General features: G+C 41.3%; 1 protein-coding gene across 1 annotated transcript in view; it reads left to right on the top strand.

The window, feature by feature from the left end:
• Positions 1–26,636, top strand: part of IQGAP2 (IQ motif containing GTPase activating protein 2) — a 262,286-nt gene that overhangs the window by 208,456 nt on the left and 27,194 nt on the right. Inside the window, exons 16-25 of the mRNA XM_081825591.1 lie at positions 391–474; positions 1,633–1,704; positions 3,676–3,745; positions 7,842–8,050; positions 15,865–16,014; positions 18,794–18,957; positions 21,345–21,569; positions 22,894–23,034; positions 23,388–23,472; positions 23,914–24,146. Of these exons, the coding sequence (XP_081681717.1) occupies positions 391–474; positions 1,633–1,704; positions 3,676–3,745; positions 7,842–8,050; positions 15,865–16,014; positions 18,794–18,957; positions 21,345–21,569; positions 22,894–23,034; positions 23,388–23,472; positions 23,914–24,146 (1,433 nt within the window). The remainder of the gene's footprint in view (positions 1–390; positions 475–1,632; positions 1,705–3,675; positions 3,746–7,841; positions 8,051–15,864; positions 16,015–18,793; positions 18,958–21,344; positions 21,570–22,893; positions 23,035–23,387; positions 23,473–23,913; positions 24,147–26,636) is intronic.

The following is a 26,636-nucleotide window of genomic DNA, read 5'->3' as shown; positions in this document are numbered from 1 at the left end:
TAAAGATACTAGTCATTACTTTGAAGCATCTTCTGTTGTTACCACATGATAGCAATACTCAGTTCATCTCTTTGTATGTTTCAGAGCAATTCCATTTTATTATTACTCTTGTCACCCAGAGCCTTGGTAAAATTAAGCTTTCAAATGAGAAACTGGGCTTCTACCTGGTAAATGTACTTTCCCAAGTTTGGGATAAGCTGTGAGCTCGTACATGCTGTTCAATATAATGTCCACCTCCCAGTGAGGGTGTCCACATGCTATTTGGAAGGGAAGGCCCCTGGCAGTGTTCCAACTCAGTGTCTCCTGAGATGTACTCTGTTCTTGTGCTTTCTAAAATTAAGTGGGAAACTGTTACACATAAGTAATTCTGTTACTTGATCTTTCCCACAGGCTTGTTGGAAGGGACATAAACAACGGAAAGCATATTCGCGCAGGCGGCAAATGTTGATTGATAATACTGATTCCATTGTGAAGGTAGATATCCCTTCCTACCTTATCCAGTGCTTGACTTAAACCTTTCTCTTCATTTTAGTTTTGCTCCTGGAATACAGATTATAAAAAGAATACATAAGAGTCTTGAAGTCAGAGTTAAGTCCCAGGTTTGAGTCCCATGTCCATTACTCAGCTGATCATCTTCAAGTCTGTTAAAACACCGTACCTGGCTCAGGTCCTTTATGTGGTTTTGAGAATCAAATGTGCAAGTATTTCATAACCTGTAAATGCTCTTTCTCTAGGAAATCCAAAATGATTATTTAAGCTCTGGGGGAAAACTGTTATTTCACATGCATCTTACCATATTCACTAATAATATTTACAAAACTTAACGGTACAAAACTTTAGTTGTTAGGCAAATGTAAAACCAGTGACAAGGAGAAGTAGAACTAAATTAGGGCCTGTGTGTGGGAGGTGAGCAGGTCTAACCCAGCTCTGGATCCAGGCTGATGGCTCTGAGTTTAGAAAAAGAAAAGGCCCTGGGGTACCCACTGCCCAGTGCTAAAAACCAGAGGACTGCCCAGAAATGAACTTGCAGACAATGTGGAAGTCCAGATTAGAGTTGGAATGGCAGGGCTGGAGAGATTGGAATCAAATGAAATTAATTCAAAAGACCTTTTAAACTGTGAAGGCATTGAATAACATCATCTAGATCCATTGTGCTCCTTAGTAATGTGCTGTGCTTGCCATGGATCACAAGCCTGTTGTCTCGGAAAACTGTAGGTCCCAACCGGCCCCTCATGAGAACTCTGGACATGTTTTCCTGTAAAGACCTAAAGGATCCTGGATGCCTTTAAGGGATGCTGGAAGAAACCCTGGACTTGGTTTTTGATTCCCTGACCTATTGCAACTGTCAACAAAATGCCTTGCCCTCTTGGTTTTTATTTATTGAGATGAAAGCAAAATGGTACAAAGCTACATTACCTTCCCCACCAAAAGGCATAAAATGCTTTGAAACCCTAGGAAAAAAGCAATGAAAGAAGTAGGAGATGAAGATGAGGCTTAGGATGTTAATTATTTGGTGGGCTGCTCACTTTTACTTTTTTATCAAAAGACCAATGTTATCTGTAGAAGGACTGTGTGAAAAGTTTAAAGGTTGTTTAGTAATTGCCTTGATTTCTCCATTTAACTCTTTTTTAGATTCAGTCCTGGTTCCGGATGATAGTTGCACGGAGGATATACCTTGCACGACTGCAGTATTTCAGAGATCATGTAAGAGACACGCAAGTGGATTTTCACCCTGGTTGAGAATGAGCTGAATGAATGCTTTGTTGAATGTTAACGTTAATGATTTCTATTAAATGGTAGAAATGTTTTTAGAAAAGAACCGAGTGGAAGACCGTTAGTATATTGTATATGTTGGCTGCATGGTGTTCCTATCTAGTCTTTGTATTAAATAGAATATTTTGTCAGTTCAGGAAGAGAAAATGAAATGTCTTCTTTCATAAATTTTTTTCATGCACTTGCTTCCTTTTGTCCTAAGACACACACCAAAGCTTTTAATTGGGTTAGGTGATATTTTCATATCTCCCCAGCTGCCTTTGGCTCAAGTTCTAAAACATCAGTGTCACTTAGTTGGATGGACAGTTGCTATCTATACATCAGTAACCTAACATTTTTTTTTTTAGAAGTCCAGAGCTAAATGGTGGGAATGAACAGTAGGAGGAAACAACAGGTCTTAAGAATTCAAAGTGATAATATTTGGAGGCTTACTTTTTTTTTTTCAGAACTCATGTTCAGAGTGAGACTTCGCTATTTAGGACTGCATAGGAAATGTGTGAGAAGAAACGGATGTGGACTAGTAATGCCAAAGAGAAAAGATTCCAGACGAGAATTTTCCAGCACTGCTTGTAAAGCTTTTCTAACTGCTAACTGATAAACTTAAATAGAGGCCCACAGGAAGAATTTTTTTCAGGATCTTTAAAGAATAGATAAATGAACATAGATTGAATCATCTAAATTTGGGGCTAAAATTCTTTTTCCTTTTAGATCTCTTTATAAACAGTCCCATACAATCTTGTCAATACTTTTAGCTAACTTAGCTGACCCTTTCTCTGCAAAGAAAATGCAAAAAATAAACATTGAGTACACTCCATCTAAATATTGCCAGTTCTAAATAATTTTTGTTCTTTTAAAAAAAAGATTTTATTTTTGAGAGTGTCCGGTGAGGGAGGGAGGGAGCTGCGAGTCCTTCGCTGGGGAAAGACCAAAGACTAGCTTGTAGGAAAAACCAGTAGAAGCCATGTTTTGGAGACCTGTATTAGAGGCATTGCATGAGTTTGTAAGACATGAGTCTGAAATAGCCAGCAACTTGGTTCTTGAAAGATCTCTGAACCATGTGCAGCTACTTGAGCAAGTGGGTCGGGACCCCGTCATGAAACAGGTGGGAGGGGAAAACCCAGTCACAGTATCTTCTCTAGCAGCGAATGAGATGCGGCGGTCAGGGGAGAGTGAAGCACACCAAATGGGTGATGTCAGGCAGAAGACAACATGGCACAGAATATCAGTATTCCAACCAGGCATGGTGTATCACCATGGTATATCAGTATGTGGAATGGGGCCCCGAATTTATGGGGAAAGGAAAGGAGACTATGGTGAATACACAGATGAAAATAACATGAGGTGACAAGCAACACAGTCAACAGTTGATAACATAATCTGAGTGACCAGGGGTGCCTGGGCGGCTCAGCTAGCTGAGCGTCTGACTCTTGATTTCAGCTCAGGTCGTGATCTCAGTGTGGTGGGATCGAGCCACACGTCAGGCTCCATGCTCAGCTGGGAATCTGCTATTTTCTCTCTCTCTAACGTAAATTAATTAATTATTTAAAATTCTGAGTGACCAGACCAAAGATAAGGCATAGAGTGGATGGTTCTTCCTTGGCCATTGTTTGGTACAGTCTCATTTCCAAATCATGTGTAGTCTTTGTAGTTCCTAAGGACAAGAATTAAAATATTCTTTTATATAAAATGAAAAAAAAACATTTTAAGTAATCTCTATACCCAAACGGGGCTCAAACTTAAAACCCTGAGATCAAGAGTCATATGCTCCACCACATGAGCCAACCAAGTGCCCCTAAATAATGTCCATTCTTAAATACTGACAGTTCTTAAGTAGTTCTGAACTCTACAATCGTGGAATAGATGGGCCTTGGGAAGATCATGACTGGTCTCATTCTTTTGCAGAAAAATGAAATTGTGAAAATTCAGTCACTACTGAGAGCAAACAAAGCTAGAGATGACTACAAAACATTGGGTAAGTAGGACAGATCTTCCTCCACTAACAATGGGGTTACGTCCTAATAAGTCCATCGTAAGTTGGACAATATCCTAAGTCGAAAATGCATTTAACACACCTAATAGATGGAACATCACAGCTTAGCCTGGCCTGCCTTAAACTGTGCTCAGAGCGCTTATATTAGCTTACAGTTGGGCAAATCACCTAACACAAAGCCTATTTTATGGTGAAGAGTTGACTGTCTCGTGTTACTTATTGAATACCACACTACAAGTGAAAAACAGAATGGTCGTGAGTGTACGGGTTGTTTACCCTGGTGATCACATGGCTGACTGGGCTCTGGCTCACTGCTGCCACCCGGCATCAGAAGAGAGCATCCTATGGCATGATGCTAGCCTGGGAAAAGATGCAAATTCAAAATTCAAAGTACGTTTCTAATTGAATGTGTATGGCATTTGCACCAGCATGAAGTCAAAACATAGTAAGTCGAGCCATTGCTTGCTGGGGATCATCTATATTCTGAAACAAAGTATGGGTTCCTTATAAACAAGGCAAAAACAAAAACATCTTAGTCACTTTAGAGGCCGCTCCAGGAACAGAAGTTGTCCAGTGTTTCCAGTAAGTTTTGACCATCTCAGACCCCAGGTTCTGAACTGGTGCACAAAGGAACATTGATGGCAGGAAATGGGCCTTCCTGTTATAAGTGAAAGGGGTAGGTAGAGTGGATATGATTTCTTCAGGAAGAATGGAATTGGTATAAATGCTGATATTTTTATATTAAATTTGAGCTAGAGTCAGAAATCTAATGCAAAGGAGTTAGCCAGAAGATAAGCTTATATTTGAACTGTTTAATCTGTTTTGTTGGCCTACAATTTTTTCCCCTTGTTTTAAGAATAAAACATGTTTGTATAAGAAATTTTGGAAACACGAATAAGAAGGAAAATCTATGAATAAGAAGGGGAAAAGCTCATCTCCTAAAGATGACTATGAACATCTTCCCATAATTTCATTCTAGACTTTCCATGGTCCCTATAGTTTTTAAAATATTTTTTATTATAATACTAATATATGCCATTTTTAGAAAGTTTTGAAACAGCAAAATAAAAATCACCCAGAAATAACATTGACATTTTGCAACTATTTACAATCCCAACTTTGCATATGTTCTTCTGTTCTTTACAAAGTGAACATCTTTTTTTTATATGCTGAATTTTTAACATTCTTACTATCACAAGAACATGTGATAGATTAAGAACTTGCTGATAAACTTACTAGTATTGCACAAACTTTTTAAATATTTTGCTTAGTCATTCCGAATTAGTTTTGAGAGGGTAAAGAAAAATCATGACTTGTGCATCTTAGTCATGAAAATGGCCATTATACTGTATCTACCTCTGTCTTGCTTCTTCTTATTTTTTGGAGGAAGTCAAACTTGAGTAATGTAACCAGCACAGTGCCTAGGAAGTAGTTTAGCTCGTGCCATTTATTGCCTAAAGTCTATCTAAGTTTTGAGATGAAATATATGGCTCAAGAAAGGTTTTCCCTGGTACTTGTTAAGGAAAAACCTCAGGAAGATTTAGAGGCCAGGTTCTGCCTCCAGCCTGCAGAATGTATTGGATTACACATCATTCTGCTGGATTCCAGCATTCCCTGTGCAAACTAAGTAAGGAAAGGCCAGCTAGTCTTTTCAGGGCCACACTTCTCCATTGTTGAATTAATGAGATTCATCTCTCGGTGGATACCTTTAAGTGTTTTACAAGAAGGCTAAATAGGGATTTTGTTTTCTGAGCCCTAACACACTAAAACAGGTTTGCTACTGCCTTTGCTCATGAAAGACAATTTAAGAATAAATTTTCCAAATGAACACAGGCTGCTTTTTGTTTCATTCTAGGTAACATGTTTTTGTGGTCAGTTGGGGGGATGCTTTTTACTTGCTTACATTTTTTTAAATTGTTATTTACTGGAGAGAGAAAGAGCATGAGAGGAGGAAGGGGCAGAAGGAGAGGGAGAGAGAGAATCTCAAACAGACTCTGCGCTGAGCACCAAGCCTGATGCAGGGCTCGATCTCATGAACCTGAGATCATGACCTGAGCCAAAATCAAGAATCGGACACTTAACCAACTGAGCCACCCAGGCGCCCCTTTACATTTTTTTTTAATTAGAAGACAAAAGAAATTCCAGTTAAAAAGTCCAGGTGATTTTATGTTAAAGCATAGAAGGTAGATAGAAACTATGTTAGTGAGTAACTTAGATCTAAGCTGCTCTGGGCTTTAGCAAATAGGGTGGTTTTGTTGTAACTGAAATGTAAATTTTCATTTCTTTCTCAATTCACCATCTTTGTCAGACTAAGGCATTTTTTTAAAGATTTTATTTATTTATTTGAGAGGGAGAGAGATAGAGAGAGAGCATGAGCAGGGGGTAGAGGGAGAAGCAGACTGATCAGGGAGCCTGACATGGGGCTTGATCCCAGGACCCTGAGATCATGACCTGAGCAGAAGGCAGATGCTTAACCAACTGAGCCACCCAGGCACCCCAAGACTAAGGCATTTTTAATCTGAAAAAAAAGTCACTTTTATTAGTCTGTCATCATCCATTTTCACCCATTCCTTCTGGAAAGGGTTTGAGTAACTTCAGACTTGGAAGTTGCTGCAACTGTGATTTGGCCACTTGTCAGTGCTAACTATCACGTTAGGTGATTCTCTGAAACTAAAAGTGATTCCCAGCCTGAAGATGTCACAAGCCTACTGTTGACAGAGGAAATATTAAATTTGGGCCATAATAATTAGTAAAGCTAAAATACTAATTTGTTTCTAACGTGTTTATTGGCACACACAGAGATAAGCAATCCTTAGGAGCAGAGAGAGAATTTGAGACCAAATGAGCTGGCTCGTGTTCTCCCAACTTAGCTACATACACATGAGCTCTGGAGCATCACTCAGGCTTTTTCTGAACTGGCCATGTCATTAGCAATGTCTTTGTTAGAAATGGTAGAAAATAAATTCACATGTGCTTCAGTGATCAGGAAAAGAAGGGTTCCAAGAGCCAAAGTAATTTCTCCAATAAAGCCCATCAGAAGTGGCAAAATACTAATATAGATGCCCCTAGATTTGGTTGTTCATGTGGGGTTCATGCTGTTAGTTCTTTGTGTTGTTTGTTTAACTCTTTTTATTTCTTGAATGTCAAAACACCCCAGAACCAAGCTGGAAGTAAAAAGAAGATGGATTAGGGATTCAGTGTAAAGGAGAGGATGGTGATAGAAGTCACCACAATGGGGCTGAGCTTTTTCAAGTCATCTTCGTGTTGTTGTAACATTCATCCCTGAAGGTCCAGATCGTTTATTCTTACACTGACCCAGTGTTCACTAAAACACTTTAACAAATGTATTTTTTGTGAAGTCAGAGTGCCAGGGAATTAAAGCATAATTAATGTTCAAAGCACTGAGGGGAAACTCTTTTAGAATTTAGAACCCCCTCTCAACAGCTGAGGCTGGTCTCCCAGGCTCTGAGTGCCCTCACTTGGTCTGTGCTGAAAGGACAAGGACCAAATTTCAATTTCTAAAATCCTTTTATTTGTGCCACATAGAATGTGCATTCCACTTGTCATTCCATTGGCTCCTGTCTGGTCTTACAGGTCTCCTCTCATTGACTTTTTCTAATTCACCTTTCACCTAATTCCTGCTCTCTCCCCCATGGTCTTTTGGGCTGAGAGAAGCCACTTTCTGTTTCCTCTAGCAAGAACAGAAATCGCTTATCTGGCTCAGCCACAAGGTCTCAGAGATAACTCCGTTAACATGCCTTCTCAAGTGCCTCATCAATAAGGCACAGATAGGTAGAACTGTCTTCTCCGTGGGAGAGTCCTGGAAGCAGTGTGGGAGAAGGCTGATAAATGAGAATTAGATAACGAGAAGACCTACCAGATGGCATTTGTGTGCGGTTATTTACATGATCAGGTTCCCTGTCCAGATTTGACATGGGCAGAATGAGTCACTCCAGTGACCAAGTACTTCCGTTGCTGTATTTTTATAGTAATGCTTTAGTGAAATACCTGATTCCTCTCCTACTGGTGATAGTTCCAAACATGCCTAATTAAAGCATGCCTCTTCCTTTCCCCACAGTTGGCTCGGAAAACCCACCATTAACGGTGATCCGAAAATTTGTACACCTATTGGACCAAAGTAACTTGGATTTCCAGGAAGAGCTGGAGGTAGCACGGTTAAGAGAAGAAGTGGTGACCAAGATCAGAGGCAACCAACAGCTCGAGAAAGACCTGAACTTGATGGACATCAAGATTGGGCTCCTGGTGAAGAACAGGATCACACTGGAGGTCAGTGATGTCTGTGGGGCCTCTGGCTCCCAGACAAGAGAAGGGGCCCTTGTATTTGCCTGCAACACCCTTGTCCATCAGGAATCCAGGATATGTTGTCCAAATTCACTGACCATCTTTCTCATGGTTCTCAGATCTGCAAAATTTTAGGCCCCCACCCCTTATAACATATTTTGTAAGACTTCTTTACCCTTCTGAAATGAATAGTACATGAAACAAAGCCTACTTGCATATGTACCTTCACAATGAGGCTAAGGCCTTTCCGTGAATATAAAAAAGTCACTGATAGTAAAAGCATGGTTTTCAACATGAAAGTACGTGGGCCCAGTGCCCTTGGAAGATGTGATCAAGTTGCCTGAGGCTTGAGCCTCTTCCCAGAGTACCCACACTGAACAAAGTACTAATAGCTGCAGATGAGACTGATGCTTGCGAGTGGGGGAACTGTCAGTGATTTCATTTTCAGAGTGGAAAACAACTCTTTGTAAAGTTCAGAATAAGCCTGTCACTCTCCCCCTGCCCCCACCCCCGGCCACAGAATTACAGTCCTAGAAAAGTCCGGGTATGTTAAAATTGGGGAGAAATGTATCTTGCTTCTATCTAAAGCAATTAGTTTTTAGGCTCAAATAATCACAGAATTTCGACCTATATGAATGACCAGCAGGACATTGAAAAATCCAGTTGTGCGAAATGTGGAGAATTTACGCAGGACTGTCCTACAAATTGCAGGACAGCAAAGCATCCCTGCCCCTACCCACTAGAAACCAGTAGTAGCTTCCAGTTGTTAGGATGTTAAAAACAAAACAAAACAAAACAAAAAAACACCTTTTCGGGGTGCCTGGTGGCTCAGTCGGTTGGAGGTCCAACTCTTGATTCCAGCTCAGGTCATGATCTCAGGGTCGTGAGATCAAGCCCTTCATCGGGCTAGGCGCTCAATGCACAGTCTGCTTGAGATTCTCTCTCTCCCTCCCTCTGCCCCTCCCCCCACTCACACATACACTCTCTCTCTCCTTAAATAAAAAAATTCCATCTTTAAAATAACAAACACCTTTACACATTTTCAAAATGGCCCCTACAGAGTGGACTGCCCCCAAAACAGCCTCTAAGTAACTAATGCTATAGTTTTGTATCTGTGTGAAAACTGCTCCTTTCAGAGCTCTCTCAAACCATGTGAAAAGTTTCATTTTTACCCAAGAAAAGAGATTGGTAGTGTAAGAGGTCTCTCCATGTCCCTGTTCCAGTGCCACATCAGTTTTCAGAAAACGGATAGGTTGGGAGGGGCATGGGAAGCTAACCTTCTGGAAACTCCGAGAAAGCTACCATAGAGTGCCATCTGCCACGGACTTGAGTCTGTGGTTCTGGGAAATGCGCGGCTCAGGAGGCCAGCAGAGAAGTGGATGTGAATGCCCCACTCTTGTCTCTGGCCCTCAGAGAGAAATAGTGAAATAGTGCACAGAAAATAAGGAAAATAGAGCAGTTTATAAAATAGGAAATGATGGTCTTTTCTAACTATTAAGTACAATTTAAGTGTTCTGTATTAAGTCTGTTTTTATCATTTTATCCAGAAAAATAGTACTTTTCTCCTTTTAAAAAAAAAAGTGTATTATTTGACAAACATGAGAATTTGTAAAGTATAATATATTCCAGAAGGTCCTTCAGAAAATGCCTTTTATAGTCTTCAACTGCTGTTTTACCCTACTCCATAAAGTTGTAAACAGGAAATGCCTTGCCCTTTAAAGTAAAGGCTAGTTGCAAAACACTGAATAGTAGACATAACATGTAGCTTGTTATTCATGTGGAAAATGAAATCATGGCAAATTTTCAGGTCCTTATGAATGTTTAAGATTTTTTAAAACTATTCCCAATTGGGGCGCCTGGGTGGCTCAGTCGGTTAAGCGGCTGCCTTCGGCTCGGGTCATGATCCCAGGGTCCTGGGATCGAGTCCCGCATCGGGCTCCCCGCTCTGCAGGGAGCCTGCTTCTCCCTCTCCCTCTGCCTGCTTGTGTTCTCTCTCTATCTCTCTGTCAAATAAATAAATAAAATCTAAAAAAAACCCAAAAAACTATTCCCAATTGATAGCATTGTGAATCAGAGCTAATTTTTCAACTTACCTTTTCAAACACCAAATATTGATTACTTATTGGAAATTAAGTTAATGATTATTAAGTATATGGTCTTATTACTGATAGTAGTATTTTTAGTTTGATGATAAGAATAGTACAGTTGAAGCTTTATAGTAGTGAAAAAGTGAGAAACAACCCAAACACAAAAACAATAAACAGAGAACAACAGAATTAGTTTAACATGTACGTTACATACCCACTAAAAATAATTTTTCAAAGAACATTTTTAAGGGCAGGGGGAAATGTTTGCAATACAAGAGAGAAGACAGTTACTTAAAACAGTACAATTTCATTTGTTGTGAAATATATATATATTTTACTTAAAGCTAGGGAAAAAGTTAAGTGATTTTTCTTTGGGGGGCTGGTAAAATTAAACTTCTGAGATTCTTTTTTTTTTTTTTAATACTGAGCATGTTGGGACGCCTGGGTGGCTCAGTCCATTAAGCATCTGCTTTCGGCTTAGGTCCTGATCCTGGGGTCTGGGATCGAGCCCCAGCTGGGTTCTCTGCTCAGCAGGGAGTCTACTTCTCCCTCTCCCTCTGCCTGTAGCTCCCCCTGCTTGTGCTCTCTCTCCCTCTCTCTCTGTCAAGTAAATAAATAAAATCATTTAAATGCATACATACATACATACTTACATACTGAGCATGTGTTTAGTTAGGAAAGAAAGGTTTTTAAAGGAAGTAGCTTAGTTTACAAAGAACAACTCCAGCTCTAAAATTTTTCTAAAATTGATGTTCCTCTCCTGGCCGCTCAGTTTGTACAGCATGCAACTCTCAATCTTGGGGTCATGAATTCAAGCCCCATGTTGGGCATACCTTACAAATAAATAAATAAAAATAAAATAAGGGGCGCCTGGGTGGCTCAGTCATTAAAGCGTCTGCCTTCGGCTCAGGTCATGATCCCAGGATCCTGAGATCGAGCCCCGCATCAGGCTCCCTGCTCGGGGGGAAGCCTGCTTCTCCCTCTTCCCGCTCCCCCTGCTTGTGTTCCCTCTCTCGCTGTGTCTCTCTCTGTCAAATAAATAAAATCTTACCAAAAAAATAAATAAATAAAATAAAATTGGCATTCCTCCTATAAATCACAGAACGTCAGTGGGTGAATGAAATGGCTAACATTGGTTTTAGGCAAAAAAAAAAAAATGGCTTAGAGATGGAGACAAAGCAACTGAAGTAGAAGTTTCTTAGAGAAGTAGGGAGGAAGAAAGGTATAAATTCAAACAAGCTTGAAAGAAAATCTGAATAGAAAGTAAAAGTAATCTTGGGGCACCTGGGTGGCTCAGTTGGTTAAGTGTCCAACTCTTGATTTCAGCTTAGGTCATGATCTCAGGGTCGTGGGATCGAGCCCTGCATCCGCCACTTGAGATTCTCCCTCTCCCTCTCCCGCCACCCCTCTCTGCACTCACACGAGTGCACGCGCTCTCTAAAATAAGCAAATAAATCTTTTTTAAAAAGAAAAAAATAAAGTCAAAGGAATCTGGAACCCCTGAAATACTCATTGATGAATGTGGTGTGTAATAGGAGTGCAGACCTTGAGGCCAGGGCTACCGAAAACCCAGGGGAAGACTAATTTTACAGCTTAATTGTACCACTTCACTGTGGATATAAGCATGTTTCCTTGGGCATGTTTCTTAACCTCTCTGAGCCTTGTTTTCCCCGGAAAATGTGCTCAATGCTTCCCATATGTTGTTTTTAACCTTCACAGCAACTGAGACTGCAATCATTAAGCCCATTTTATAGATTTAGGAAACAGGCTTAGAGAGGTTAACCTGTGCACAGTGGCAAAGCTAACAACGCTGTGCAGGTAGCCCTACTTTCATGTCTCCAAAGCCCAAACCCTTTGTACTACTCTACACTCCTATAAAATTTTTCATACCACAGCCTCTGACCTGCACGCAGGTATCCTGTGATCAGGGGAAGGGACAAAATGGTGGCCATCGGGGCAACATCAAAATGAGGGAACATCATGAACAAGTCAAATACTGTTGCTCCTTCAAACCACCGTGCTTCCCATGTTCAAGACTTATTGGTAAGAATAAAGGACGTGAAATTTCTATTAGGGAAAAGCATATGCGTTTGGAAGCCCTCCCTGGTTGGCCTTTGTCTCCTCCTTTGAGCTTCCCAAAGAAAACTTCTGTTGACACAAGAGCAGTCTTGAGCAAGGCATAATTTCAGGGAAGAAGGAAGGTGGCTTTCTGCCATGCTCCCCACCATTCTGCAGTGGGATCTGCCGCAGACACTGTGTCCCATCCGCCCAGCTGCTAGCTCCCCCACCCTTTCCCCTCCAGGGCTCAGCATCTGACGCTTGGCTTCCCATCCTGGATTACTGTCCCGGTCCTGCCCTCACCAAATGTCTCTCTTCTAATGCAAAGGAGTTTAGTTCTGCTCCAGAGCTTGCTTGCCACTCCCACCCTCTCTTCTCTCTCCTCTTCTGTGTATGTCAAAAACCTAACACACGGATGAAGTCCAAGAATAAAACAAATGAAAAGTCTTCAGTTTCCAGAGCCACCTCCATTGAAAATAATTGGAGGGGGAGTTAAATACCAAGATTTTATGTCTGCCACATATTTAAAACCAAGATAATCTATTTACTTCATGTATTTGAGAGACTTGAATGATGACTTGAAGAGAAGAAAGCTGGGATATATGGAGTTGTAAACCAGACTTAATCTAGTGATATTTTAGGACTTCTTGTCAATAAGGACGTCAAGCAGCTACCTGCCCAGACTTCCCCCTTAATCTCCAGCTGGTGCTTAGTACACTTCCTTTCTTCATCCTGAAATCTTTCATATGCTTATGAAATAAGGGTGAAAATGTTGCCTTTTTTAAAAAGTTCATGGAGGGGCGCCTGGGTGGCTCAGTTGGTTAAGCGACTGCCTTCAGCTCAGGTCATGATCCGGGAGTCCCTGGATCGAGTCCCGCATCAGGCTCCCTGCTCGGCAGGGAGTCTGCTTCTCCCTCTGACCCTCCCCCCTCTCATGTGCTTGCTCTCTCTCAAATAAATAAATAAATAAAAATCTTTAAAAAAATAAAAAATAATAAAAAAAATAAATAAAAAGTTCATGGAAATGCAAATCAAATCCCCCTCTTTCTGCATACTAGCAGTTAGGAGGCCAGATATAAGGGATAAAGTCCAGGTGGCCCCTCCCTAAGCTGAGAATGGCAAAGAATAAAATCATAGACCCACAAGACAGTGAGTATAACCCACATGGAAGCTTCTGAGAGCAGAACTCCAAGGGGTGTTTTTTTTTCTACCCGTGGATTGACCCTAGCTATGGGAGAACAGGATGCTAGGACGTAAGCAGATTTAGAACCTGTACGCAAAAGCTGACCGTAGTTCTCATCCCCAGGGGCAATTGGAAGTGGTGGCAGGCACGTTTTTGGTTGTCCAAATGACTAGGGGTCCCTACGGGCATCTGATGCACAGGGGCCAGGGATGCCAGATGACCAGTGATCCAGGGATGCATGCACAATGAAGCATTGTATTATCTGAAATTCCCGGAGTGCCCCTCCTCGGGAACCATGGTCAAACATCCTGATGCTGGCTGCAGATCAACTCCTCACATGGAGGCTGGGCTAAGAGCTCAGGGAAGCAGATGGAAGAAGATTTAGGAAAAACAGCTTTATTGCCACCTACTCTGTGGGACAGTGACCCATGGTTACATGGCAGAGGAGGCAGGCATTCTAGAGCACTGGCTTTCATTTGAGTCCTGTGCCACTGGTGGGTCATGAAAGCAATTAAGCGAGTCACATCAGCAATCTTTAAAAGTTGAGAATAAAAGCAAATTGAAGATATCAAAGTGTATCGCAGTAGTATGGATAAGTATTTCATATTGCGTGTGTGTGTGCATGTGCATGTGTGTTTACCAGCAAAAGATGTAAGATGTATTTTGTGCTGTGGGTCCCTGTAAAAATATTTGGTAGACCCTTACCTAAGAGTCCTGCTCTTGTTCATGACCCTTTGCACACTTGAAGGGGACACAATAGCCTGAAATGACTACTTGACAAGATTTGCAGCCACACCTTTTCCAAGATTCCGTTGTAAATGGTTAAAGGAGCAAGATTGAGAAAAATAAATTTTGTTAAATATTTAGGGGATTCTGGGTGCCTGGGTGGCTCAGATGGTTAAGCGTCTGCCTTCAGCTCAGGTCATGATCCCAGGGTCCTGGGATCGAGTCCCGCATCGGGCTCCCTGCTAGGCGGGGAGCCTGCTTCTCCCTCTGCCTCTGCCTCTCTGACTCTCATGAATAAATAAATAAAACATTTAAAAAAAAAATTTAGGGGATTCCTTTCACTTCCATCTCTAATTTCTACATTACATATTTTTTGCAAGTGCTTTTATAGTTTGAAAAGATCTAATTCATTCTTTAAAAGTGTACACTTTAGTGGTGTTTAGTATATTCACAAAACTGTAGGACCATAACATCCATAATTCTAGAACATTCACCCCAAAAAGAAACCCCAGAGAAAATGTTCTCAAATTAGATGGTATGTGAATTTTATCATATGTGAATAACAATTCACTTCAAAAAAACAAAGAACACCCATGTTCATTAACACTTACTACCTATTCTCCCCTAAAGCAGAGCAACTATTAATCTACTTTCTGGCCAGATTTGCCTGTTATGGATATTTCATATGAATGGAATCACACTGTATGTGATCTGTTGTGACTGGCTTTTTTCCCTTAGTATTGTGTGTTTTAAGGTTTTAGCCTAAATCAGTACTTCATTCCTCTTTATTGACAAATAACATTCCATTGTACAGATATACCATATTTTGTCTATCCATTCATCAGTTAATGAACATATGAGTTGTTTCCTCTTTTGGGGTATTATGAATAATTCTGCTGTGAGCATTCATGTACACATTTTTGTGTGGACACTGGTCTTCCATTCTCGGGTATATACCTAAGAGCAGAATTGCTGGGTCATATGGTAACTCTGTGTTTAACTTTTGAAGAACTGCCAAAATGTTTTCTAAGTGGGTATACCATTTTACATTCCCACCAGCAAGGTATGAATTGGGAAAATGTCTATTCAGATCTTTTGCCCATGTTTGATTGGGCTGCCTTTATTTTTGAAATGCAAGAGTTCTTTATATCCCTCATTCAATGTAAACATTTTCTCCCCTTCTGTGGGTTGTCTTATTTCATTAGTAGTGTCCTTTGAAGCCAAAGGTTTTACTTTTTATGAAGTCCAATTTATTTTTTCTTTTGTCACTAGTACTTTTGATGTCATATGTAAGAAACCATTGCCTAATCCAAAGGGACAAAGATTTATGTCTAGGTTTTCTTTCAAAAGTTTTATAGTTTTAGCTCCTACCTTTAGTTCTTTGATCTCTTTTGAGTTAATTTTTGTTTATGGTATGAAGTCAGGGTCTGACTTCTTTCTTGTAAATGTGGATATCCAGTTATCCCAGAATCATTTGTTGAAAAGACCATTCTTTCCCTATTGAAATGTATTGGTGCCTACATTTCATCTTAAGAACAGCTAAGTACAGCTTTAGAGAACAAATATTACAAAAGCCAAATTCACCTGCAAGCTGAGTTTCCTTAATGTAACATTCTCTCCTTTGTTTCTTCCTAAGGGAAATGTGGAAAATTAATCTTTCCAACACATGTGTTTTGAGGTGTGTGTGAAGGGAGGAGGTAAAAAACAGCAGGATAAAAAGTAATCATTTCATAAATTTTTTCTAGGATGTAATTTCACACAGAACGAAGCTGAATAAGAAAAAAGGTGGAGAGATGCAAATACTGAATAACACTGACAACCAGGGAATTAAAAGTTTAAGTAAGGAGAGAAGAAAAACACTAGAAACATACCAGCAGCTGTTTTATCTTTTACAGGTGAGAACAATTGCTTTCACTAAAAGCTTTGGATCAATACTATATTCCTTGTTGGTGGTTTATAATGGATCTTTTCCCAATGTAAAGTTGTAGTCGCTGACATGTTTGAGCTACTACTAAGTACCAAGTACTATTCTGGATGCTTTACATACATCATATCTTTTAATTCTTACCACAACGCTCAGAACACAATAATTATTGTTATTCCCATACTATAGATGAGAAAACTGAGATGCAGCCAGTAAATGGTAAAGCCAAGGGTATTGGAACCCAAGCAGTTTGACTTTGGAGCCCTTGCTTCTGAGACTGTTATATTATAGTTATGTGCAGAGACAGTATAAACCTAGTCATAAAATAAGCAGATGCTGTCAGCCATGAAAAAATTAAAGTATGTGCAAAATGGATCTTTACCTGACCCAGCCTGCCCTTCTTTTGAGAATAGAACCAGAGAGTTTGGATTAGGGCAGTAGGGCATCTTTTTGATTTCCTTATTTTCATGGCATTACTACGATGTCAATGAACAGTCATTTTCCACTGCTTCCAGGGTGCAGGTGAGAATAAGTTGAACTGCTTATGGTTGAACTGTGGTGGACCAGTTACTGTTCTGGTTAATCACTAATTCACCTTAACTGTCCTACCAGCACATCCACTTAGTCCCAAAGGAAAGTGAGTAAGCACTGAGTAAGTAAGCAAAGCAAAGTTTATCACTTTGTTTAGTGATAAACAAAGTCTTCCCTTTGGCAGGACAATTTTCCCGGAAAAGGTGGCTCAGCAGTTCTTCCTAGAGTCAGGTGTCCCTTTGTGTAATGGGGATGCTGCTGCTGTTGGTGGTGACTCCCTCAAGGCCTGAAGGTCCCTGAATCTTTCCTTGGGGACCACGCTGACATTAGGTATACAGAGAACACGTTACCCAAACCATGAATGAGGCGTGGTTTGCCACATGGAAGAAGTTAACGTTAATTTTAGTACAGATGAGAATTCTCAGTCCGGAGTGACTGGCGAGCAGGTGTAGTACCACAGATGGCCACGATGTGGCAGCATAGAAGGAAAATGTTAAAACAGTATTATTGTCCATAGAATCCATTGCTTAATTAACCCCAGCAAACCTTCCAGAAAGACAAGGGGCTCCCACTGGGTAGGGAAGGGTTTTTGTCTACCTAAATTAGAATAGTAGTCATCCACCAGTTGGAAATTTAATCTTAGGCATTTATTTGTTTTGACCTCCATGAACCTTCCAAATGTATGAGGCTTCTTTAGGATATAGTTTCTCGTGGTAGATTTTGATAGAATTTGTGTCCTAAGAAAAGTGAAACTGTGGTCATTGGCCTAAGACTTGTATTTTTTACCTTGTTCTGTAAGTGGAGACCCATGAATGGAAAGGGTAAAAAATGCAGGAACATCTTGAGAATAATTCCACCACTTTATTCCCCAAACAACCCAAAACTGCTAGTCCCAGAGCTCTACCATTCAGTTGTACTGAGTGAAGTGTCTCTTGAATTCATGTAATTTTCTTTACCTTTTCTCGGAGACATTAGCCTGAGGTCATTGAGGAAACTACAGAAAAGCAAATGGTCTAGATTCCTTTGGCCTCTGAATGATGCCTTGGCAAGAAGTCTGAGCCAAAGCACAAGTCAGCTAGTAAAGGTTTTGCTTTGCGTTTGCCTCTTCAGTCTCAGCCTCCATGGAAAGTGTTCAGGTCATCTGGGAGGCATGAGGAGTAGGCTTTTTAGCTTTAGAGTGAGTTTCCTTTCTCCTAATCCCATATGCTTAGTGTGGGAAAAGAATCACTGCAGAACTGTAAAGAAAACGTCCTCAGCTACTGCTCCATAAAGTTTCAGACAATCATGATGAGCTTGAAAGTAAACCTAAGTAGTAAGGTAAACTAGAATTTGGATTTTCCTTAAAAACTTTAAAGCCAAACTGCTTGAGTGTATTAAATGAAGACTAGTTTCCACACATGGAAAATTTTCTTTTCTCATCAGCAGGAAGATGAAGAGTAGAGATACTTAATTTCTCTATGTAAATATTTTCCTCTATAACCTAAATAGTAGTTGTTTTCCTCTAACCTGATCTGGTTGGTGTAGCTCCTGGAGAAAACCCATATTACATGAAGGCTGCTGGTGTATCTCAGAAACTCCATCCTCAGAAGAGCCCTCAGGAATCCACGTCAATTTTTTTTTAATTCTTGAGTTTTAAGTTGTTGTTTTTTTTTTTTTTCTGTCACTTCCTTCTGCCGTTTCATCCATCAGCTATCCTGACCTTCACCCCTCCCTTCAGACTCCCCACCTCACTTCTACCTTCTCTCTCCTTGTAAAACATCCTGGCCATCCCACTGTCTCTACATGTAAATGTATCCTTTTCTTTTTCTTTCTAGTCTCAGAATATGGGACGTATTTCCTTCTGTTCATTCATTAGTCCTTCTAGAATAATCTATGTAGCTGGTCTCTTGGTTCATTATTGCCAGTCTCTTCAGATACCGGATTCTATTGGCCAACCCCTCTCTCTTCTGTGTCTCTACATTAAATATTAATATGTAGCCTGAAATGGTTAACAGTGTATAATGTACATAATATAACTATATTTCATTAAATATATAGCATATAAAACTTAAATCCTATTGTAGCTTTATAATATAACTTCCTATAGTATTAATTTTAGCTGACACCTTTTAAAGTCTTATTATGTGTCAGATACTCCACTATATGCTTTATACGTATTAAAGGGAATTGGGTACTCCTCTCTGTTTTAATAATATATTAACATACAGTTTTGTTTTTAGACCAATCCTTTATACCTGGCTAAGCTGATTTTCCAGATGCCACAGAATAAATCAACTAAATTTATGGACACTGTTATTTTCACACTATACAATTATGCTTCCAATCAGCGAGAAGAATATCTACTCCTCAAGCTTTTTAAGACTGCTCTGGAGGAAGAAATAAAGTATGTATATAAATATATATGTAAAAATATCAATGAATAGATCATTTTAGTGGTAGCTATCTCTGATTTACTAAAATAGTATTTAAATTATCCTTATAAGTTACTCATATATGTTCAAGTATATCAATTCACTTAAGAAATTTCTACGTCACTATAGGTATTTCCTGGTACAGCTTTCTCCCACCAGTGATAGCTTTTTTAGAGCTAAATTATTTTTGACTTTGCAAGTAAACAGCAACTTGAAAATCAAAAGCTTTTTTGAAAGTCAGTGGAAAAAATTTAACTTAATTAAAATTCTGTCAGTAATAAAGCTGTAAACAGATGGGGATAATAGTCTCTGCCAAAAAGTCTTCTTTTACTTCTCTTACTGAAACTTAAACTGATTTTTACTGATTTATTTTCTGATTCAGTTAATATAAAAAGGAATGTGCAGATGCCTATATTAAAGGGGCCAAAAGAATACAGGAAAAATGCCCTTAGCCAACAAGATGGATCTCAGCTGCCTTCCTGGCTTCTTATAACTTGAGCTATGCTGGTTCCTATGGATCTCAGAAGCATATTAGCTAGGAACCTCTGCCCTCAGGGTATCTGTAAGCCAGCCTGAGAAATAGGACACATGAGAAATAGGAATGTGTGCACTGGAATAAATAAGTACTAATGAATGACACACACAGTGTAACAGATCAGAGGGATGGAGAGAGAAGTTCCAGTTCCAGTTACAATTGTAATAGCAATTTAACAATGTAATGGGACCGACACAGCTACACTTATGGGGAACATAGCATAGTGTATAAACTTGTCAAATCACTAAGTTGTACACCTGAAACTAATGTAATGTGTGTCAACTCTACTCAAAAGATAATAAATAAGAAAGGGAGGAAGGTAGAAAAGTTCCAGTTAGGTCAGCCGATAAAGACTTTAGGGAGAGGGGCGCCTGGGTGGCTCAGATGGTTGTGTCTGCCTTCAGCTCAGGTCATGATCCCGGGGTCCTGGGATCGAGCCCCGCATCGGGCTCCTGGCTCAGCAGGGAGCCTGCTTCAACCTCTGCCTCTGCCTCTCCCCCTGCTCATGCTCTCTCTCTCTCTATCTCTGTGTCTCAAATGACTAAATAAAATCTTTAAAGAAAAAAAAAGTTAAAAAAAAAAAAGACTTTAGGGAGAGAAAGTAGTTGATCCAAATCCTTCAAGAATATCTACAGTTTTTTATAAGAAGAAATGGAAAAGGGAAATAAGAAACAATATTGACAGAAAGAGCATGGGCCAAAATCGGTGAAAGAACGTAGGATCAATCTCGCCAAAATGTGATTTAACTAGTCACGAACAGGAGATGGAGCTAGAAAGATAGGTTGGGCCAGATCACGGGAGCCACTGAGCCCAGGCCCAAGTGCTGAGGCACTGTTCACTTCCTTGGAAGCCCTGAAAGGTCTTCGAGCAGAGTATAGACATGGCCACGCGAGGTTTCTAGAGGATTGATCTGCTGCTGTTTATGAACAGAATAAAGGGCAACTGCACGGGTCAGAGAAATAGGGGAGTCAGAAGGAAAAAAATACAGTTTGGATTTTTAACACAATGAGTATGAGCTACAGGTATAGAACGTGAAGGGGAAAATGTCCAGCAGAAAATCAGAAATCCAAAACCAATTTCCAGGAGAGAGAGATGGATTAGACGCTGAGCTCAGAGGACAAGTTCCAAGGAGATGGTTGTTGAGATTGCACATATGAGTGAGGTCTGAGGGTAGATCATGTAGAAAGATGTGAGATCGAACAGTTAAAATGTGGGGAAAGGAGCCAACAAAGGAAACCAAGGGAACAACTGGGTAAGATGAGGACTGGAATACAGCACTCTGAGACGCTGAGGGGAAAGGGGGTACACAGGGAGCACGTGGTCATGTGGGAGGGTGAGAGGCTGCACGGAGATGAAAGGGAGGCGGGTCAGGGAAGCTCACAGGAGTTGGCAATCAGCAGTCAAGAGCAGCTCTCTCCCCCCATGTGAGGTAGCCAGAAGCTTCCCTGAGGAGAATTTGAGTGTGATTTGAAGAAGTGGATTTAGTTCATTGAATCGAGAACGTTGTTTTTGAAATGTGGTAACTAGATGGGACACAGTACTTGCACGGTGGCCCCCTGGCTTCTTCTTAGTGTCAGTCCATTTTTAGTTCCTTCCTGCCTTCTAGATCGAAATTAAAGCCGAGCACTTATTTTTACATCCTCGAGTCCCTCGCATAACGAACACACATCTTACAAATGATTGCTTGCTTTTAAACCATGCCGCCTTTGATTTTCATGGAGGAAGTAGAGCCCCATGAAGTCCTTGCCCACCAGAGAGAACATAGGCTGTTTAAAACTCTGTCCATACAGGCAACCCATTTGTTTTGGTCTGGGCTTCTTTTAGATCAAAGGTGGATCAGGTACAGGACATAGTGACTGGGAACCCCACGGTCATCAAGATGGTTGTGAGCTTCAACAGAGGTGCCCGAGGACAGAACACGCTGCGCCAGCTCCTGGCTCCAGTGGTGAAAGAGATCCTGGACGACAAGTCCCTGACCATCAACACGAGCCCTGTAGAGGTGTACAAGGCTTGGGTGAACCAACTAGAAACACAGACTGGAGAAGCCAGGTACCTGAGCCCGGAAGATGTTGGTTTTCAGTCATGTTTTATGATCATTTTACATGGTTATGATATATATCCTCTTAAACTCTCTTAAAAGAACAAAATTTACTGTCCAGAGGCAGTTTTCAACTGAAGATGTTCCCTCCTTTAATGTACCCATGCAGGCCACATTCTTGGACCCTTGCGCATCTCGGTATGACATGGTACTTTCAACTTTCAGTCCTGGTTGACCCCCAAAGCCACAACTTCTGTAATTCTCTCCCTTGGTTGCTCTGTGTGTGTTTCTAAACCTAGACCTAGAAATAGTACAGACTTTCTCTTCACCTGATGATACATACTTTTTTACAGTTACCAAGTGAGTAAGTTTCCTGTGTAAGCATTAATAAGCCAGGTAGGATAGGCTTATTCTGGGTGGTAGTTAGTAAATCTAAGCAATCTCAGCTTTTTATCTTGTGCAAAAGGATGCCTTGTGCAATCGTTAATATACGCACAGAGAATTACGTGGATGGTTCGCACAGCACTGTTTGTAACAGCAAAAAGTTGGGAAAAGTCAAAATATTTAGCTTTGAGGAATTTGTTAAATAAATGTTTGTATAACACATAGTAGACTTAGTAACTGTTTGGAATAATGGTGTAGAAATATTTTTATTGGCATGGAAAAAATGTGGTATAGTTTTCAGTTGTAGTTGAGTACAATAAACCATTTTCTATAAAAATGTATGTGTGTGTGTGTGTGTAGGATCTGTATGGAATGTGTATATGTATCAACTCTATTATACCCATGTGTGTGTTAGGCCCACATACACAGATGTATAGAGTAGGACTTAGAAATTTATGCACCAAGATATGAAAGATGGTTGTCTCTGGGTTGGTATTATATTCTTGTTTGTTTATATGCAATTTTTTCTGCAATGAACATACTGTTTTTTTGTAATTAAAAAAAAAGAGAGATGGCTGGGTAAGCATCCAACTCTTGATCTTAGCTCAGGTCTTGAGCTCAGATTTTGATCTCAGGGTTGGGCTCCATACTGGGGGAACCTACTTAAAAGAAGAGAGAGAGAGAGAAAGTTAGCTGGGTCTGTATCACTTGAGTCTCCTGTTATTTTGCCAGAAGAGTCCCGAGAGAGAGCCTGGAGTCCCCCTCGTCCACTAGTGGCAGGGGGACTGTCCGGGCACATGGGACCTCCCCTCAGTTGGCAAACATTTTGCGCCTGAGGTCAGTGGGTGAAGTCCACTTCACTGTACAAAACTTGATTGTCCAAACAGCTTGGCAAGAACACAAATGCTTGTCCCTAAGCCCCCAATTAATTGAAAGCCCTTGTGTTTTCAGCAAGCTGCCTTATGACGTGACCACCGAACAAGCTCTAACATACCCAGAAGTGAAAAATAAACTGGAGGCATCCATTGAGAATCTGAGAAGGGTCACCGACAAAGTCCTGAATTCTATCATTTCTTCCCTTGATCTCCTGCCGTAAGTTGTACACGTAGCTACTTGAACGTTCTTCCCTCAAAGTTCTTGCAGCACGATGTTAAATAAATCCTGGCAGTCAAGATAGGCATTCTCCCTCATACTGTTTTAACATGATTTTATAAGTTTGCCTGCGTTTGCATTTTAAGTTCATAACTGTTCTCCAAAGAGGGAACACTAAAAACAGGGCTCAGTGACTGTCATCAGTGAAGGTCCTGTGATTCTGTTACCATCTCATTTTATGTTTAATTTTTAAGAAAACTGCTCCACTGTAGTTGACTAGAACAACTGCTTTGTGTTTCTTTCTCACTTAGCCTTTTCCCATTATTTTCTTTTGTCATCTGTTTTACATGTAGTTATGGATTGAGGTATATAGCCAAAGTACTGAAGAATTCGATCCATGAGAAATTTCCTGATGCCACAGAAGATGAGCTATTAAAGGTAGATTTTCAAGGGTCATCTCACCATAGCTTCTGTTGGGGGCGTGAGCCAAAATTATCAGCATTACATTTTGTGAGATTTTCTTTTCCCTCCACATGACTGTTTATAAAAAGCTGCAGGTCTTCTGTTTTGAATGACTGTCAAGATTATTGATGATGCCGAAATTACTTTAGAGATCTTACACATTATTGAGAATCTTTATATTAGAGTATTTGGGGACAATATGCTCTAATTATGCTGTTTTTCACCAAAAATAATTTGGTTAGCTATATTGGTAATGTGTGACTATTTTCACTACCTTTACAGAACTCCTTTTTAGGATTCAGGTCAGAAAATGATCTTTCTTGGGAAACGGCAATGAATATTTACTTCAATTTTTAAAAATCTAAAACTCTTGAGGTGTTTCTCTTGAAAACGGTCTTTTCCTCTGCATTCCTCCAGATTGTGGGAAACCTCCTGTACTACCGGTACATGAACCCAGCTATCGTAGCTCCTGATGGCTTTGATATCATTGACATGACTGCTGGAGGTCAGATCAATCCCGACCAAAGGAGAAACTTGGGATCAGTGGCCAAGGTTCTTCAGCATGCAGCCTCCAACAAGCTGTTCGAAGGAGAAAACGAGCATCTCTCTTCTATGAATAATTATTTATCAGAGACCTATCAAGAGTTCAGGTGAGAGGGGTGATTACTTTTGGAGAAACTTGCAAGATGATGAGCAAAAGTCATGTGTGTTCTGTACTCAGAAGTGAAGTTGGGGCTGAGGGATAGGAACCTCAGGTGATGGCGTGCATTTCTTCTTGCTGGCGCAATGGGGAAAGAACAGGCTGGGTCACTTCAGTCGGGGGCTCCCCATCCCACCCCTGCCCCCAGTGCCCCTGCTACCCTGAATCATCCCCAGATGTTTGATTTCTGCTGTGGACAGAATGAAATCTTTACTCTTCCTGGTGCGCTACTGGCTTATAGGACTTAGAAGTCAGAAAAGCAGATTTCTTCTTCATTGAACTTAAGAAGAGGGTTTTTGGTTCTGTTTTCTTTACAAATGTGTCCAATGAGAAAGAACTTGCTTATCTGCATCAGACAATAGGAGGACACTGAGTATTTGGTTTTCAAAAGGCTAGGGAGATCCAGCTTTTATATTTGTTGAGGATTGTATAGGAGTGTGTTCTTTTCTTTAACCTCTGTTACCCATGTAAGACTTACATCCATTGCCTTGATAGGCATTTCCAAATTCAATCACTGATCTTTCCATGGGAACATGAAAGGAGTGGGTCTGGTAGGAAGATACAGTCACCCTGAAGCTCTCCGAGGAAGCATATTCAATTTGGTGTTCGTTTTTTCTCTTGTTGCCATTCCATTGGTAGGTCGTAGAAATAAGACATAAATGTAGCCTCTGTAACTCCTCACTTAGAAAATTGATTTCCCATTCCTCAGTTTTCCTCTGAGGAGTGGATCTTCCTCTGGAAGAGTGATTTATCTGTTCACAAAGGTAGTTCATGATCGTTATTCTCTGTTTAGAATTGTGGCCTCTTGTGAGAAAATTCCCTCCAAATCCTCTTACTACAGGAAGATTTGATATCTCGAGCTGCTAATTTTAGTTCTTCTCACGGATGAAAAATGTACTATTTCTTGTAAATCCTTATCTGCTACTACAGCTTCCCTTTACTTCCTTTTTTCTCAGATTGTTCTTATCAAACATCTGTGGTTCCAGCTCTTCAAAAAGAAACAAAACCAAAGTCCCCCCCCACTTCCTCTTAAATTCCTATTTTTTCCTCTCACACTTGTATTTATCCTATGTGTTCCTCGGCAACCTATTAAAAGTGTAGGAAGACAAACTGTCAAAAAAGTGTAGGAAGACCAACTGTCACATGGAAATGTGCTCTTCTCCCGCACCAACAGGGCTGCCCACGATTTAACCTCTTCAGCTTTCGGCTGGGAAGGTAGAGGCCTTTTTGGTGTATAAGCCTTGGGTACCCTTAGGAGATAGACCAAAGATAATTTCAGGCATATGAAAATTTACTGCAGGGGCACCTGTGTGGCTCAGTCTGTTAAGTTCTGACTCTTGATTTTGGCTCAGGTCATGATCTCAGGGAGACTCTCTCTCTCTGCGCCCACCGCCCCCCTACCCTGGGCACATGCTCTCCCTCTCTCTCTCAAATAAATAAATCTTTTAAAAAATAAAATAAATCAGGGGGGCAAGATGGCGGAGGAGTAGGGGACCCTATTTCAACTGGTCCCCGGAATTGAGCTGGATATCTACCGACCACTCTGAGCACCCACGAAACCAGCCTGACATGTAAGATCTGGATCTCTACAAACAGAATATTGCGGGCAGTTGGTTTTGAGGTACGAAGCGGAGAGCCGTGATTCTGCGGGCAGATGCCGGAGGATAAACGGCGGCGGGAGGGTGCCCGGAGGTGGGGATCCTACACCGCCGGTGAGTGACAGCCTCGCGCGCTGCAGACAGGGCATAGACTCGCAGACCGGTGGCGTCGGGAAAGGACTTTAGGGCAGCCCCCGGGGTGGAAAACCAGACCGGCGGGGTTGCGCGCACGTGAACTGCAGCCCCCGCCCCCCCCCCGCCCCCGCCCCCGACAGAAACCGGAGCGACGGTCGCACGCAAGCGAACTGCAGCCTCGGAGACGGAAACCCAGTGCGCCGGGGTCACGCCGGTGAACTGCAACCCCCGGGGGTGGAAACCCCGAGCGGCGGAGTCGCGCGCACGCGAACTGGGAGCGGCTGGGGGTTTTAGAAGCACAAAGGGCAGAGACGTGCCCCGACCTGGAGGCAGGACTGGGGGCGCTGCGGAGGGGCGCACAACCCAGGCCCCTGCAGTTTATAGCAGCACGGACAGAAACGGAGGCAGTGTGGCCTGGAGAGCTCACTGAAGAACAGACTGCGGTCTCTCTGCTCGGAGGCAGAGGGTTGGAAACCGTCTCTTCTGCTCTGACTTGCGGAAGAGACGCGGAAAGCTGCCAGGGAAAGGCGCCAGAGAACAAAAGCCCCAAAGACTGATTCCCCCTGAGCCCATCCCCTGCCACAGGGGCGCAGGGCAACTCCGCCCAAACAGGGTTGCCTGAGTAACAGCGCGGCAGGCCCCTCCCCCAGAAGACAGGCTGGGAAAACAAGAGGCCAGCTACCCTAAGGTCCCAAGAAAACAGGTGC

This window comes from Leptonychotes weddellii, chromosome 7, assembly GCF_054177405.1.
Source record: "Leptonychotes weddellii isolate Sample4059 chromosome 7, ASM5417740v2, whole genome shotgun sequence".
NCBI lineage: Eukaryota > Metazoa > Chordata > Mammalia > Carnivora > Phocidae > Leptonychotes > Leptonychotes weddellii.
The sequence above is the reverse complement of the archived record's forward strand: the minus strand, read 5'-3'. Positions and strand labels throughout refer to the sequence as shown.